We start from the raw sequence: 13,910 nt of genomic DNA on the forward strand, positions 1-13,910 counted from the left end.
ATTAAAGTACAGAAAGTACATGGTTACACCCTCTTTCATTAAAAAAATGTATTCTTTCCAAGGCACATCTTTATTTCAGCACAATCCTGGCAAGTCAATCTGTGGACCCCCTTACCAAACAGAAAAAGAAACAACTCTTCCAAACTTCAGTCCTATTCTATAGGAAATATCACATTGGTAAACAAGTTCCAACCAATGAGAAAAAAACAGATCCAGAGTAGAAATAAACAAAATCTATTAAAAAGTAAATCTATTAAAAAGTATAGACAGAATACAGCCATTTGTTAAGGGGAATTTATTAACATATATCCTTAGCAATAAACACAACAGTGAATTTAAATTAATTACATAAAAACAATGACAGCTCTTTCCATATAAAATTACTAATCATATTGGGAATTATTTTATTTATATTGATTATTTTAATGAAAATGAACATACTATTTTGTTTTTTATACATATCTAATACAAAATAATGTGAGTTAACATGACATTTCAAAACTGAGGGCAAATGTCAATTACTTGTGAAACTCAAGACCAGAAACAAAATTTAGGTACATTACTTGATTTCTCAAATATTTCATTTCCCAAAATGAGAAAACAAACTCTCACAAAGGAGATTAGATGACATAATAAAAAGGTTTGTTTTATGAAAGAAATAATTAAGGTTACCATATTACCTGGAACAGAGTCAAAAAATCATCATCAATATAAATAAAATCAAGTTTCTATCTACATGCCATTACATAACAATAAAACCCACAAAGGATTTTTTACCCCATTTGAAAAGCCAACAAGAAGCTTCTGAGGAAAGCAAAAAATTAATGTTAGGAGAGAAAACGCTTGAACACCTCAAGGTAAATATTCCCAGAGCAACTACAGAACCCAGAGCAGTTATGTAACTCCCACTGGGCAATTTTAATGTACACTGATCCAGATTGAGTAGCAAGAGATGTCTTTAATTTCAAAGCAAGGCTTGAAAGATTCAGGAACACCACGTATTACTTAACTATCAATGAAAGCTACCATTTATTGGGCACTTCTATGCCCGGCAACATTTAGTCCTCAAATCAATCTACATCATAGGTACTATTCTCACTTTGCAAATGAAAAAACAAAAGGTTGCCAAGTTAAAGACATAAAGATAATCTATGGAAAAAGTAGGGATTTAAAATTCCAACTGCCTTGCATCAGACCCCAAACTCAAAAACCTCAGCCATTATTCATTATCTACTGGTTGAGTACTATTCCTAATATTTACTCTTTGATTAAAGATGAGGCTCTGAAGAAGCTACAGATAGAAGAGCACCCATTGTGTGATTCCTGCCTGGGAAGCTGGACTCCGAGGACTCTACCACTTTTCATACAGAACCCATACGTACATTTCTAATACTCTGCCTCCATCTGGCTCAAGCTGGGACACTACACATTTCCACAGCATGGCAAATGGAAGTCAATGAAAGTTTAGTGACTTCAATAAAGAGTAGCTCTGAGGACTGGGATTGTAGCTCAGTGGTAGAGCGCTTCCCTGACGTGTGAGGCACTTGGGTTTGATCCTCAGCACCATGTATAAATAAATGAATAAAATAAAGGTCTATCAACAACTAAAACACACACACACACACAAATAAAAAGAGTAGCTCTGAATATGTTAACTTAGAATGCCAAACACGATTTTCTACAAAAACATTCCTATACAATACTCATGGGTAAAAGATTAAGTGACATAATAAAATGATGCAGCTGACTGGAAGCCTAAATAGCAAGTAAAATATTAATTCTTTATGAGACATAAAGAACATAAAATAATTGTTTTACAAATGAAGCTTTAGATTGGAATTTCCTTTTAAGTTTCAGTTATTTTTCAATATTTTTTTCACTTTCTCCCTTTTTTATTCTTATTGAGATCGGTAATTGGTTTGATGTGCTAAAAGACCAAATAATCAGCAGGGCTAAGAAAGGATTTACATTCCAAATTGTCAATACTATAATTCTATTAATTTCTCCAAATTTATCTTTCTTCACAAAAAAAAAACTCTAGTAAATACTTTACAGTTTCATTATTATTCCATATCTTGTTGCCTTGAGTTTGGATAATATAAAAAGTTATCTTTCAGAGACTTTAGGGCCAGGCACAGTGGCTCAGGAGGCTGAGGCAGGAGGATCGCAAGTTCAAAGCCAATCTCAGCAAAAGCAAGGCACTGAGCAACTCAGTGAGACCCTGTCTCTAAAACAAAATACAAACAAGGGACTGAGTACCCCCAAGTTTAATTCCTGGTACTAACGGGGTGGGGGGGGGGAGGACTTTTTAGAACAAAATGTCAAATTAATCAGAATATTTTTCCTAGGTAAGTTTATAGAGATGGTAGAAAGGAGGAATGGATGTTCTTAAAATAGAGAACAATATAAAGGGGGACCCAAACTGGGTTTAAACAGGAAGAAAGCAGAGTAAGTGCAGCTAATAAATTTTTCTCTCAAGCAGATAACCCAGAACTGGACCTCCAACAGTCACATCACCTCATACGTAAGTCACAGCAGATGAACCAATCCCCTTTGGTTCCACTTTTCTCATCCTAAAAGAGTTTAAAATCAAGAATGGAAGAAATGAACATACTTCAGAAATCTATGCCTCCTAAGCTCAAAGAATTTAACTTGTTATTAAAGCCTAAAAAACCTAATGAAATGAAAATCTGTTAGCCAACTATTAAAAACATGTTGCACATGCACAGTATAGGTTGCATATAATGTAAGCCAACCAAAGAAATGTAAATAATAAGCACCTGAACTTTTGTGGGCCAGGGGGTGGAAGGAAGACTGAACAGGAAAATGACTAGGTGAATAAAAAAAGATGAATAAGATCACTAGACCAGAAAAATATTAAAGGAGAAAGTAAGACTGCTAGACAAAAACTGTGAAGACTTCTCATCTGCCTAGGAATTACATCAATATGTGGTGGCCCTGAACCACTTCATTTATGAATACCTGTATTTCAACACCCAACTTTTTTAAACAAAGACATTTGTTCCAAAGAGATTTCTTACTCATATTTTTACTGCTTGTATAGATGACATTTCTGATTCATAGAGGCCCTCAAGTCTTTCTTTTTATACAAGTCTTCTCATACCAGTGGTCTGCTTTAATTTTTATCATGTACTAAAGTTTCCTCATGTATTCATCTCTAGTGTATTAACTCTCATTTTAAATGAAACTCAGTCATCTCTAGTGTTTCAGAAGGCTTACCTCTCCCACAGAATATAAAGCTACAATTCAAATTCTTCCATGATCATTCTTGGCCAAGAATAATTATACACATTTTTTAAATTATGGGTTTTATCTGTAAAATTATGCTAATATGGGAAATAAAAGGAAAAAAAAATCAATGCTTCTCAAACTTTGATATAAAAGATTACTTTAAAAAAAGTTTCCTCTATATCATGGTTCTATAATTTGTAAAAATTAATTACTAGAAAAATGATCATATTAGGATGTCAAAGTATTATTATAAAAGTTTCTAAATATTTATTTCCTACTTATAGACAGATAACAAATCATGGATTGAGAGTAGCACTGGCTCTTGAATACTACAAGTATGAGTGCCCTAAGACATGTGTTCTCAATACATTACCCTTCAGAAAGTTTTTCACAAACCTATTATTAACAAGACAACCCAGATGAATGGCTATAAACATGTTTGTACTGTTTTTCACATCCTATATTTTCCTTCAACAAGGTCCTAAAGATACTAAAGCCCTCAGCCACATTTACTTACTTATTTATGACACTCAGAAAAGAATTAAGTTTTTTCCTAAAGCTCTTACCACTATTACTTGTAATGAAGCATAGAGCTTCTACCTAGGTAGCTTAGCTTCTCCATATTCCTCAACACTCAAAAAACCCAAGTCAAAACAACTTTTCTCAATAATTTCTCATGGATCTGGAAAATTCTCTGCTACTCTGCAGTCACAAGATATTTAAATTGGCACTAAGTAATATGCTGCTATGTATTATTTTCTAATAGGCTCATGTAGTACCTCTGCAATTAGATTTGAGGGAACCAGGAAAAATATCAGTCCTTTCTTTTAAATTTTTCATATATCATAAAGTAAAACTGCCTACAGTAAAGATACTTGATTGATTTGATCCCAATATGTCACACACCGTATAGGCAAAACAAACATAATAGTGAGCACGGGAATTAGCTAACTGGGATTTTAGAAACTAATTTACCTGACAATGTAAGAAAAAGTGCTAGGTATTAGCTAACTACCTGTTCCCTGACAGCATTACAAAATATCACTGAGTAATCATGATAGTCTGCTTAGATAAACCTAAAATTATAATTAAAATTTATATAAACTTTTATTTATGAACTCTGAAACTGCATCATTAAACAAACTTTGTGAATTACTACAACAAAAGACAAACAGGTAGTCTCCATATGACTGCAATTCACAATGTATATAAAATGCAATGTTCTTATTGCCAAGAATATTTCTAACACCAGGAGATTTTATACCTTCTTAACCATTAACAATTTAAAAACACAAGCAACATTTACCCACAGATACCACACAATACGGTCCACTATTGGAAAAACTATCCCTAGTCTGGATACTATTTTAAAAGAAAATATCAAGAGCTACGAATTTCTAGGTAAAGACTGACACATGAATGTTTTAAATTTATACAATCACTGCATTTTAAAAATGAAAAACACCAAAACTATTTAGGACATGTTTGTCATCTCATGGGTAAACAAGATTACAGCCTAGAAAGTTAGCTCAAGGTTACAGCGAGTCAGGACCTCAAAAATCACAGCAGGTGCTCACTTCCTGTATTAGCCTAATTCCAGGAAAACACATTTATAGTAACATTTCCTTTATTAATTTACTTTAAAGTAAATTTTTAAAATAGGCAATGAATCTTCCCTTTTCTAATCTCTAATTATTTTCACTACTTTTTCAAAAATAAATGTCAGCAGCTCTAAGTCATATATTTCAACTTTAAAATATATTCAGCCAACCTCTCATATTATGAATACTTTTGTCATTTACCATTCTAATTTTACCTTCTGCTCATGTATCAGAAATACTACTTATACAGTTAATTATTATTTTTCAAATGAAAAACAAGCCATTGGGGGAACTCTAAGACAAATTAAGGGTTTTTCTATTTTCCCCCAAAGAGCTCCAGATAACTTGATTTCAGGCTGTATCTGCTTAGAGCATTTTATTGTTTACTTCCATAATGACAGGTTTTGTCTACTCTCCTCTCACTATTGGCAATGGATGTGCTTGTATCCTACTCTTTCACTTCTAACATATAGAATATTTAGAAACTAAACATTTTCAACTTATGAGAAAAGCCATGTAAAACAAGACTAAATTTATTCTTGATGAGACCTTCTAAGAAATCTATAATATTGTGTTGGAGTTGTAGCTCAGTGGCAGAGCACATGTGAGGCACCAGTTTTAATCCTCAGCACCACATAAAAATAAACAAAATAAAGGCATGCTATCCATCTGCATCTACTACAAGAAAAAAAAGGGAAAAAAATCTATACTATTAAACCCACAAATTTTAATCTATCAAGTCTAGCTGCTTAAAGTATTTTCTAGTTACCTCTTGTTCTCATCCGTGTCTCAAAATGGAAAATATCAGGTACATGAGGTGTTAATATGATTATACCTGTCCCCATGAAATCTGTTTTGCCTTAAAAATCCAGTCTTCCTGAATTTTTAAAACCACTTTATTGAGGTATAACTGACACATAAAATGTATACATTTAATATATAACTCAATGAAATTGGAAATAAGTATGTTATGAAATCATCACCACCAGTCTCCCCAAACTTCATCTTATGCTATGCTCTGAGCAGATCTTTTCCTAAAGCATTTTAAGTTCAAATCACTTTTTGTAAAATTAATACTTTCATTTGGGATCTTTCTTCTATTACTTAGAAAACAAAATGTTATAACTTAAAAATTACTACAAAGATCTACAAGCTCCTGAACTTCTTTAGCTGCTACTATTTCTAACCAAAAAAGGTTAAGACTACCTTCTCTAAATGACTAGTGGTATTAACAGGACTCTCATTAAGACTCAAAGGCATTAAACTATTCATTTCAACTTGCCACAAAATCTGTTCTTATAAAATATCATGAAAATCTGCACATGTTGTATTAACCTCAATTCCAATTAAATTTTCCAGCATGAAAAGGTTTTAAATAGTTGGGCCAATTACAAAATGTTGAAAATTTTAAGTTTGCCTTGTAATGAGTTTGTACTGGGAAAGAATCATTGAAATCTAGACCAAGTACTCAAAACTAAAGTTAAAACATGACTAACATTCTTACACCACAGCCAGCTATAACATTAAGTTAGATGTTATTGGGCTGGGTTTATGGCTCAGTGGTAGAGTGCGTGCCTTGCATGCGCAGGCACAGGGTTCAATCCTCAGCACCGCATAAATAAATAAAACAAAGATATTGTGTCCATCTACAACAAATTTTTTTTAATTAGATGTTATCTGAAAAATAATATAATAAGATAAAGGAGAATGAGCAAAAATAAGCAGCAGAATTTCGGCCCTTCTCACAAATTTTCTCTATACTTTGCATAAAGATCAAATGAAATTCCACATATGAGGTAAGGAAAAAGAATAAAGAAACAGCAAGAAAAACATTTCAGTCCATAAAAGCTCTCCCCCCTCTTAAGAAAATACTGATACTATGTAGGTAACAATCCCATCATCACCTATAAATTTCATTAGTTTTACCCAAATTTCAATTAACCTACCTTTCTCCTCTGAGAGATGTTGAGGGCACCAAAGTCATTAAACAAGGATGAAGCAGGTGAACTTAGAGCATCTGGAAGGCAAGTTATATAAGTTTCCACACAGACAACTCAGGTAATCCCCCAAATCTAATAAATGTTAACCTGTCAATAATAATAAAAATCATATTCCACAATAATTACACTCAGTTTCTCACACATAGTGAATGTTCAAATATTTTCTGAGTGAATGAAACAAAAACTGATGAATACCTCACTCAGTCCACATTTAGTATATACTTATTCAGAAGTTCTACATATTAGGATATATCTGCTTGATTAGGGCAAGAGAAAAATCAAATATAGGAAAAAAAATCTCGATCTTCTCATTGGCAGGCAGTATATTAATGAAGGAAGTAAGTCTACGTATAGTAAATGCATGTTTGTGTTCCTGAGACCAAATCCTGAGGAGGATAAAAAGAGGTGGAGGAAGAATCAATCATACTCTGATCTAGACTTAGATTTAAACACATCATCAAGGCCTTAAAACCATATACTCTACCAACTATTCCGTATATTCCCCCACTCCTCCCAGCAGTGATGGAGACTAAACCTAGGACCTTGGGCATGCCAGGCAAGCACTCTACCACTAAGCTACATCCCAAGTCCTTTTTTCTATTTTTTATTTTGAGACAGGATTTCACTAAATTGCACAGGCTGGCAATTTATGATATTCCTGCCTCAGCATTCTAAGTTGCTGAGATAACAAGTATGCACCACTGAGCCCAGTTCTAGTCCACAAACAACAGATATTTGATACTCTTACTAAAAGATAAGGTAAATTATTAAGTTTTTAATAATGGAAGTATTAAATGTTTCAAAATACAAACAAAATCCAAAAGATAGGTTTAAAGTTGCATTGTTCTGCAAACAGCAGTTACAAATAAAATTCTCTCTTTTCATTTTAAAAATCTGAAGTTTCTGGAAAAGTATGCATGAGATCTGATGAAACAGCTTCTCTTCATTTCTGGGCTTTAGTAAATCACACATATTTTAATATCATTAAACTATCTGTGAAATGCTTTATTAAAAAAACAACAAATGCCCTCATTTAAAGGATTCTTAATCTTTTCATAATGCAGTGTACATGTAAGTATATTGTAGATTATAGTATACAGACTGCTGCCTTCTATCTGTATTTTTAGTCTAAACCTTGATTAGAATTAAAACAAACATTATTAAATAATTACTAATGCAAAGAGAAGCAGCATTAGTAACTTTCTATGTAACTTTTTTTGTAACTTTTACATAAAAATGTAACTTTTACATTTAAGATATTTAAAAATAGGCATGATTATATCATTCATCCTTTGTACTAACTTTGATATCATTGAAAGACAGCATTTAAACTCTATGAGAATATTAAATATAAAATGATGCAAATAGTTTCTAATATTTTAGAATACTAGGATATTTTAATATTCTTTAACATTAAAATATTGCTTTTTTCCCCACAGCATAAGACTGTAATTTCCAAATAGTGATTGCAATTTGGTATATGCACATAAAATGTCTATCACAGGATATAATATGAAAATTCTTATTCTCATGATTATTTATAATTATTAACACTGTACTGATACAGAGTAATAACTGTTATGTATTTTTAAAAATAATCATTGAACATTTTTTAAGATAGAACACATAAAAATATCTGGAAATTCTTTATCTAAGACTTTAAAATGTTCATAATTTTTTAAAATAATTTCACTTCTAAAATATACCCCCCAAAAAATGATGCAGAGTATTGACAGAGTCCCCTGGAATATAATAATTATTTTTAAAGAAACAAAAGTAGTTAAGTTAAACTATGAAAATAAATAATAAATTTTAATTCATAGTGATTGAGAAGCACTCATTACTGAAGTCTGTCTAATGTGATCTTAATTATTATGTAGATTCATATATATAGAAAAAAGGAGGAATTTAAATCTTCACAATTACCTGAGTAAGGAGATAATAGATAATTTTTATTTTCTACTTACACCTGTTTAGAATTTTCAAAATCTCTACAAAGGATATAGTGCTTTTAGAATCAGAAATACACACATAAGTAAAAGAGACCACATCTTACCATGGCCTGCATATGGCTTGGCACTGTCGTTTAGAAGGCTTGGGGAGCTGCTACTGTTAGTCATCCTCTGAAAAATAAAATATGTATATATAGCGTCATAGAAAAACACAAAATTAAAAGTATTCAACCAATTACGACTGGCCCTCTTTGCCTCTTCCCTTTCAATTCATCCTTCACCTTACTGACAAACTGATCTTCCTATAAATTTTGCTATCTGAATCACAACTATCTAACTCAAAACTCCCTGCAACACAAATGAAAATTCAGCTCACTAGTCAAGTATTTAAATGCAAAGTTGGAGACCTATTTTGAATTGCCATGTCTATAAACTTACTGGCCTGGGCTAGTAAGTTAACTCATAACTATCAAGTTTCCTTTTTGATAAAAATATAAATTTCAATATCTACCCAAGAGGGTGTAAAGTGACGGTAGTAAAGTCAATAAATGCTCCAATATCCTCTCTTAATTTGTATTATCCTTCATACATGTTTGATAGCTTATATGATCAGGCTACTTATTAATTCTCTAAACATACTTATTAATTCTCTAAACATGTTCTCTGATTTTCCCATTTACTCCATATCCTCTGCATCCCTCCATCCTGGAAGGCCCTTCATGCCCATAAGTCCTTGCCTCATATATGACACCTAACTCAATACCTTGAAAATTTTAAGTCAGGAATTCTCAGCTCCAGTTTTAAGTCTATAATTCTGAACTTAGTCACTCAACTTCTTATTCCGTTTCTGCATGATTAAACAAGGAAAGGCCACGTTCTTGAGGTTGTTGAAATGTAAAATATATAAGCACCTGAAATTGTGGCTCATAGGCAACTGAAAGAAGGTATAACTAACTATACATTAAGTTAAACTGCTCATTAAAAAAAAAATAAAATCATTCATGTATACGGCTGCGCATGTTTACATAAATGCTTATAATTCAAATGACCCTTAGAGTGCATATTTACAGTATATCTAAGCTTTTACATAAATAAGTTAAAATCACTTAGAAAAGCATTAGCTTCCTAAACCCCTCAAAGTCAGTCCAACTTGAAATGTAGACAGTTTTGTTTTTAAATATCCTATTGCAATTATGAAGGCCACCCAGTAGTGCATCACAGAAACAAGAAAGGATAATATACAATATTATGGCAGTTTTCCAACTCACAACATTAGAATACTTCCCAATTTTATTCCAATTCTACAAAAGTTTGCCAAATAAATCTACAAAAACAATGTAAACAAATATGTTCTTGGCATCCCATCAGTCACATGACAAAAGAAAAAGCTAGGACTAAGAACAAAATGGGAGAGAAAAAAACAATTCAAAGACATTTACATGCCTCAAGTACTGTAGCTTTAAATTTAAAAATTTAAATATTAACTAAAATAAAGCCAGCTATATGCTTCTATACACAAAGGATATTCCTGAAAGAAGGCTTACCTATACCCCACCCATCTCAATGCCTTGTAAAACCTCATCTCAGTTTGAACAATTTAAGATAAACAAAATCTCCAAATGGTCCCCACCCCTAAAATAAACTTCACTGTTTAGTGCAATAGGAAGTCACACTAAGAATACCTGCATCAAGGGGTACTTTGTTTCTACTGGGCTTCCAAAGCCATTGACTCCAATAAAGCTGGTGCTGAAAAAGGAATCTGTGAGACTTGTATCAGTTAAAGCACCTCCATCCATTCCAGGAACTGAAAGACAAGGAAAATTCAAGTATTTAGAGGACAAAATGTTATTATTTTTGTGTTTCTAAATAAGTTTGAAAGTCTCAAATCTCTGCTACACTTATTTTATTTACTAGTTCATAAAACAAGACAAAATCAAATAAGATTTGCTTGGCTACAAGTTAGTAATGCTCATATATCCACTGATGGACTACTAAGAAATAATTTAAAATCATAGTAATCAATGTGTAGGATTTATTTAAAATGCTCCAGGAAAATGAAACAAAACTGGGAGAACAAAGAAAACAGACTAGCAAAGTGTCAATCACTTTTGAAGCTAGGTGCCAGGGGATCATCATAATAGCTCTCTACTTTAAGCAAAGTTTAAATTTTTCTATAATAAAACATTGTAGAAAAGAAAGATAATAAAGATAAATAATCCTATGTGTCTATGATATTATGACAGAAATAGATCTTTCATCTTTTGTCTCCAGTTCCTGGCACACAGATCCTGAAATTCTTGTAATTTCCTAACTTAATAGGGGTGCTAGGTAAACCTTTTGTTTGATTATTTGTCTGATCCTGGTTCCTGACATAGAGCTCCTAAATTCCTTGGAATTTCCTGGGTAATGGGAGTATCTTTTATTCTAATGAGGTGACTCTTGGAGAGGGTTCCTAGATGAGAGCTGGTCATCAGAAAGACTGAGCCACTACGACAGGCTTGGCACTTTCAGCCCTGTCCCTCATCTCCTCCAGGCAAAACCCATCAGGCCTATGTGATGAAGCCTTCATATAAAGTTCCCATTAGTGGGATTCAAGGAGCTACCAAGCCTGAAGAGTGGCATTCAACATCTTATAGGGACAAGTGCCCATGCTCAGAAACCTTCTACACCTCATCCTATCTACCTTTTTAACTGACTATTCATTTTTTTTATCCTTTATAATAAACCTGTAAAGGTACTTCCCTGAGTTCTGTGAGCCATCATATCAAATTAGCAAACTTAAGGAAGAGATCCTGGAAAACTCCAATTTGTAGCCAAGTCAGACAAAAGTATGAATAACCTGGACTATTTGCAACAGGGACCTGAAGAGTGCAAGGTGGAAAAAGAGCAGGGTCAATTTAGTGGAACTGAGTCCTTAAATTGTGGGATATGCACTAATTCTGGGTAATTAGCATTTAACCGAATTATATGGCAGTCAAGTGATGTCCAGAGAGTTGGAGAATGTCTGGAGTCAGAAGTGTTGTGTGATAGTGCAACAGAAAGAAAACAGGAGCTAGTTCTTTCCATTTTTTGTGTAATAAATATTTATAATGTAAAGTTAAAAAGAAACATTTTATTTATAATATAATGATTGTGTATGCCTACCTACCGACACAGAAATTACGACAATCAATTCATCAAGATATTAACAATCTGTGTTACATGACTGAAGAGGTAGTCTTTTATGATTTTTTGATAATGTAGTTATTTTCATGATGATAAATGAAATCCATAAGGGAAAAAGTTCCTCCATTCCACCAAAAATCCTTGTAACATCTGTTATTCACCTTTTCTTAATAAAACAATTCTACTTAATATAACAGCACAATTCCAGAGTCAATTTTTTGTATGGCATTTTTATTTCAAATGCTTTTCACTTCAGATACTTCTATTATAAATGTTTTATTTCAAATCCAAGTTTCTCTTTCCTTCATAGTTTACACAAGCTACAAGAACAATTATTGAACATGCCAGAATTCACAAAATTATAATCTAGGTCGTATTTTAAGACACGTTAAGTTCCTTGAAAGCAAGATCCACTAGATCTTTATATGCTCATAAGCATAAAATACTGGTAAAATGAATGAATTAAACTTGTCAAAAGAGAATAAAATCATCCTACAAACTTCCATCATTTAATAATATCTTATCATTAAAAAACAGAATTTGTCTTGATATATAACCAAATTTCTGGTGAAGACTTACATTATATTAAACCAATTTACATTCCTTTCAGATACACAGCTTAGATAGAAAAAACCCTTATGCTCCATACCAGAAACAAATGACTACATTTAACAAAAAAGGGGGAGTGGGAAAAATAATATGTCCAGAAATCAACAGTTACACTTTTTTTTTAAGTAAACATTCCACACTGAGACTTGCACTTGAGTTTCCTTGTTTTGGAAAATGGAAGGAAGGAAGAGAGGGAGGGAGGGAGGGAAGGAGGAAGGAAGGAACTGATACTTCAATTTGAAAAATCACTAAGATTATCCTACATAGATTATGAAGATATTAATATTTTTAAAATTAGTAAGAACGGTCACATGCCCTATCTACCATAACTCATCAGATGTTCATGGGACATTTTAAATTTAAATTATATAAATATAAGATATAGTACTGACCTTAGTTACCAAGTACAGATAATCTAAGAACTTTTCATTCCTTCAAATACATATTTTTGTAATCAGCTTTAAGTAAACTTTATACATATCTACAGAATAATATTTGCAGTCCACTTTAAATATTTATCCCTAGAAAAGTTCTCTCTTATTGTACATTATATCTCTATATGCTATGATCTGAACATTTCCCCCAAAATTCTTAAATTGAAACTTCATTCACAATATAATTGTATTAAGAGGTAGGGTACTTAGGGGATTAAATCACAAGGATGGGAAGAATGTCCATATAAAAGATATGCAAGGGAATATGTTTATCCTATTAAATAAAAATTACAAGAGGCCATTGTTTTAGACTAAACTGTGGTCTTAAAATTCTAAAAATCAAAATGGAGTCACTTGTACTAACTTTCCTGACTAAAGTTAGAAACTAACTGTTTATTTCCAGGATATCAGGATTATAGAGACAACAAAATTTCTGGATCAAGCCAATTTCAACTGGCATAATAATGAAGTTACCTGCCTTAATCCTTACACAAAAAATGTAACTTAAAGTAACTGATGTTAACCAGTTGTTTTTCTATCATTCTGACTTGTGGTTCCTCTTTGAAATGATCAGTCTTTTTGTTCTTTTGTTCTGGTTTTCTTCAGACTTTTAATTATTTTTTAAATTTTACTTTTATTTATTTATTCATGCATACATGCATACAGTACTAGGGATTGAACCCAGGGGTACTTTCCCACTTAGCTATATCCCTGACCCATTTTATTTTTTGAGACAGGGTCTCACTAAATTGCCAGAGCTAGCCTCCAACTTGTGATCCTCCTACCTTGGCCTCAACAGCTGGAATCAGTAGCTGGGATTATAGGTGTATGCCACCACATCCAGCTTTCTTCAAGCTTTTCTATCTAAAAAAAAACAACCTCCCTTGCTTAACCCAA

General features: G+C 32.5%; 1 protein-coding gene across 8 annotated transcripts in view; it reads right to left on the reverse strand.

The window, feature by feature from the left end:
• The window catches only part of Pan3 (poly(A) specific ribonuclease subunit PAN3), a 137,654-nt gene that overhangs the window by 100,013 nt on the left and 23,731 nt on the right, over window positions 1-13,910 (reverse strand). For 7 of the 8 annotated variants that reach the window (XM_071611580.1, XM_071611584.1, XM_071611583.1 and 4 more), the window contains 3 exons: window positions 10,488-10,609; window positions 8,910-8,976; window positions 6,800-6,870 (listed from right to left, as the gene is read on the reverse strand). In XM_071611580.1, the coding sequence (XP_071467681.1) occupies window positions 6,800-6,870; window positions 8,910-8,976; window positions 10,488-10,609 (260 nt within the window). The remainder of the gene's footprint in view (window positions 1-6,799; window positions 6,871-8,909; window positions 8,977-10,487; window positions 10,610-13,910) is intronic. The other variant, XM_071611586.1, reaches the window with a different exon arrangement.

This window comes from Marmota flaviventris, chromosome 4, assembly GCF_047511675.1.
Source record: "Marmota flaviventris isolate mMarFla1 chromosome 4, mMarFla1.hap1, whole genome shotgun sequence".
NCBI classification, from domain to species: Eukaryota; Metazoa; Chordata; class Mammalia; order Rodentia; family Sciuridae; genus Marmota; species Marmota flaviventris.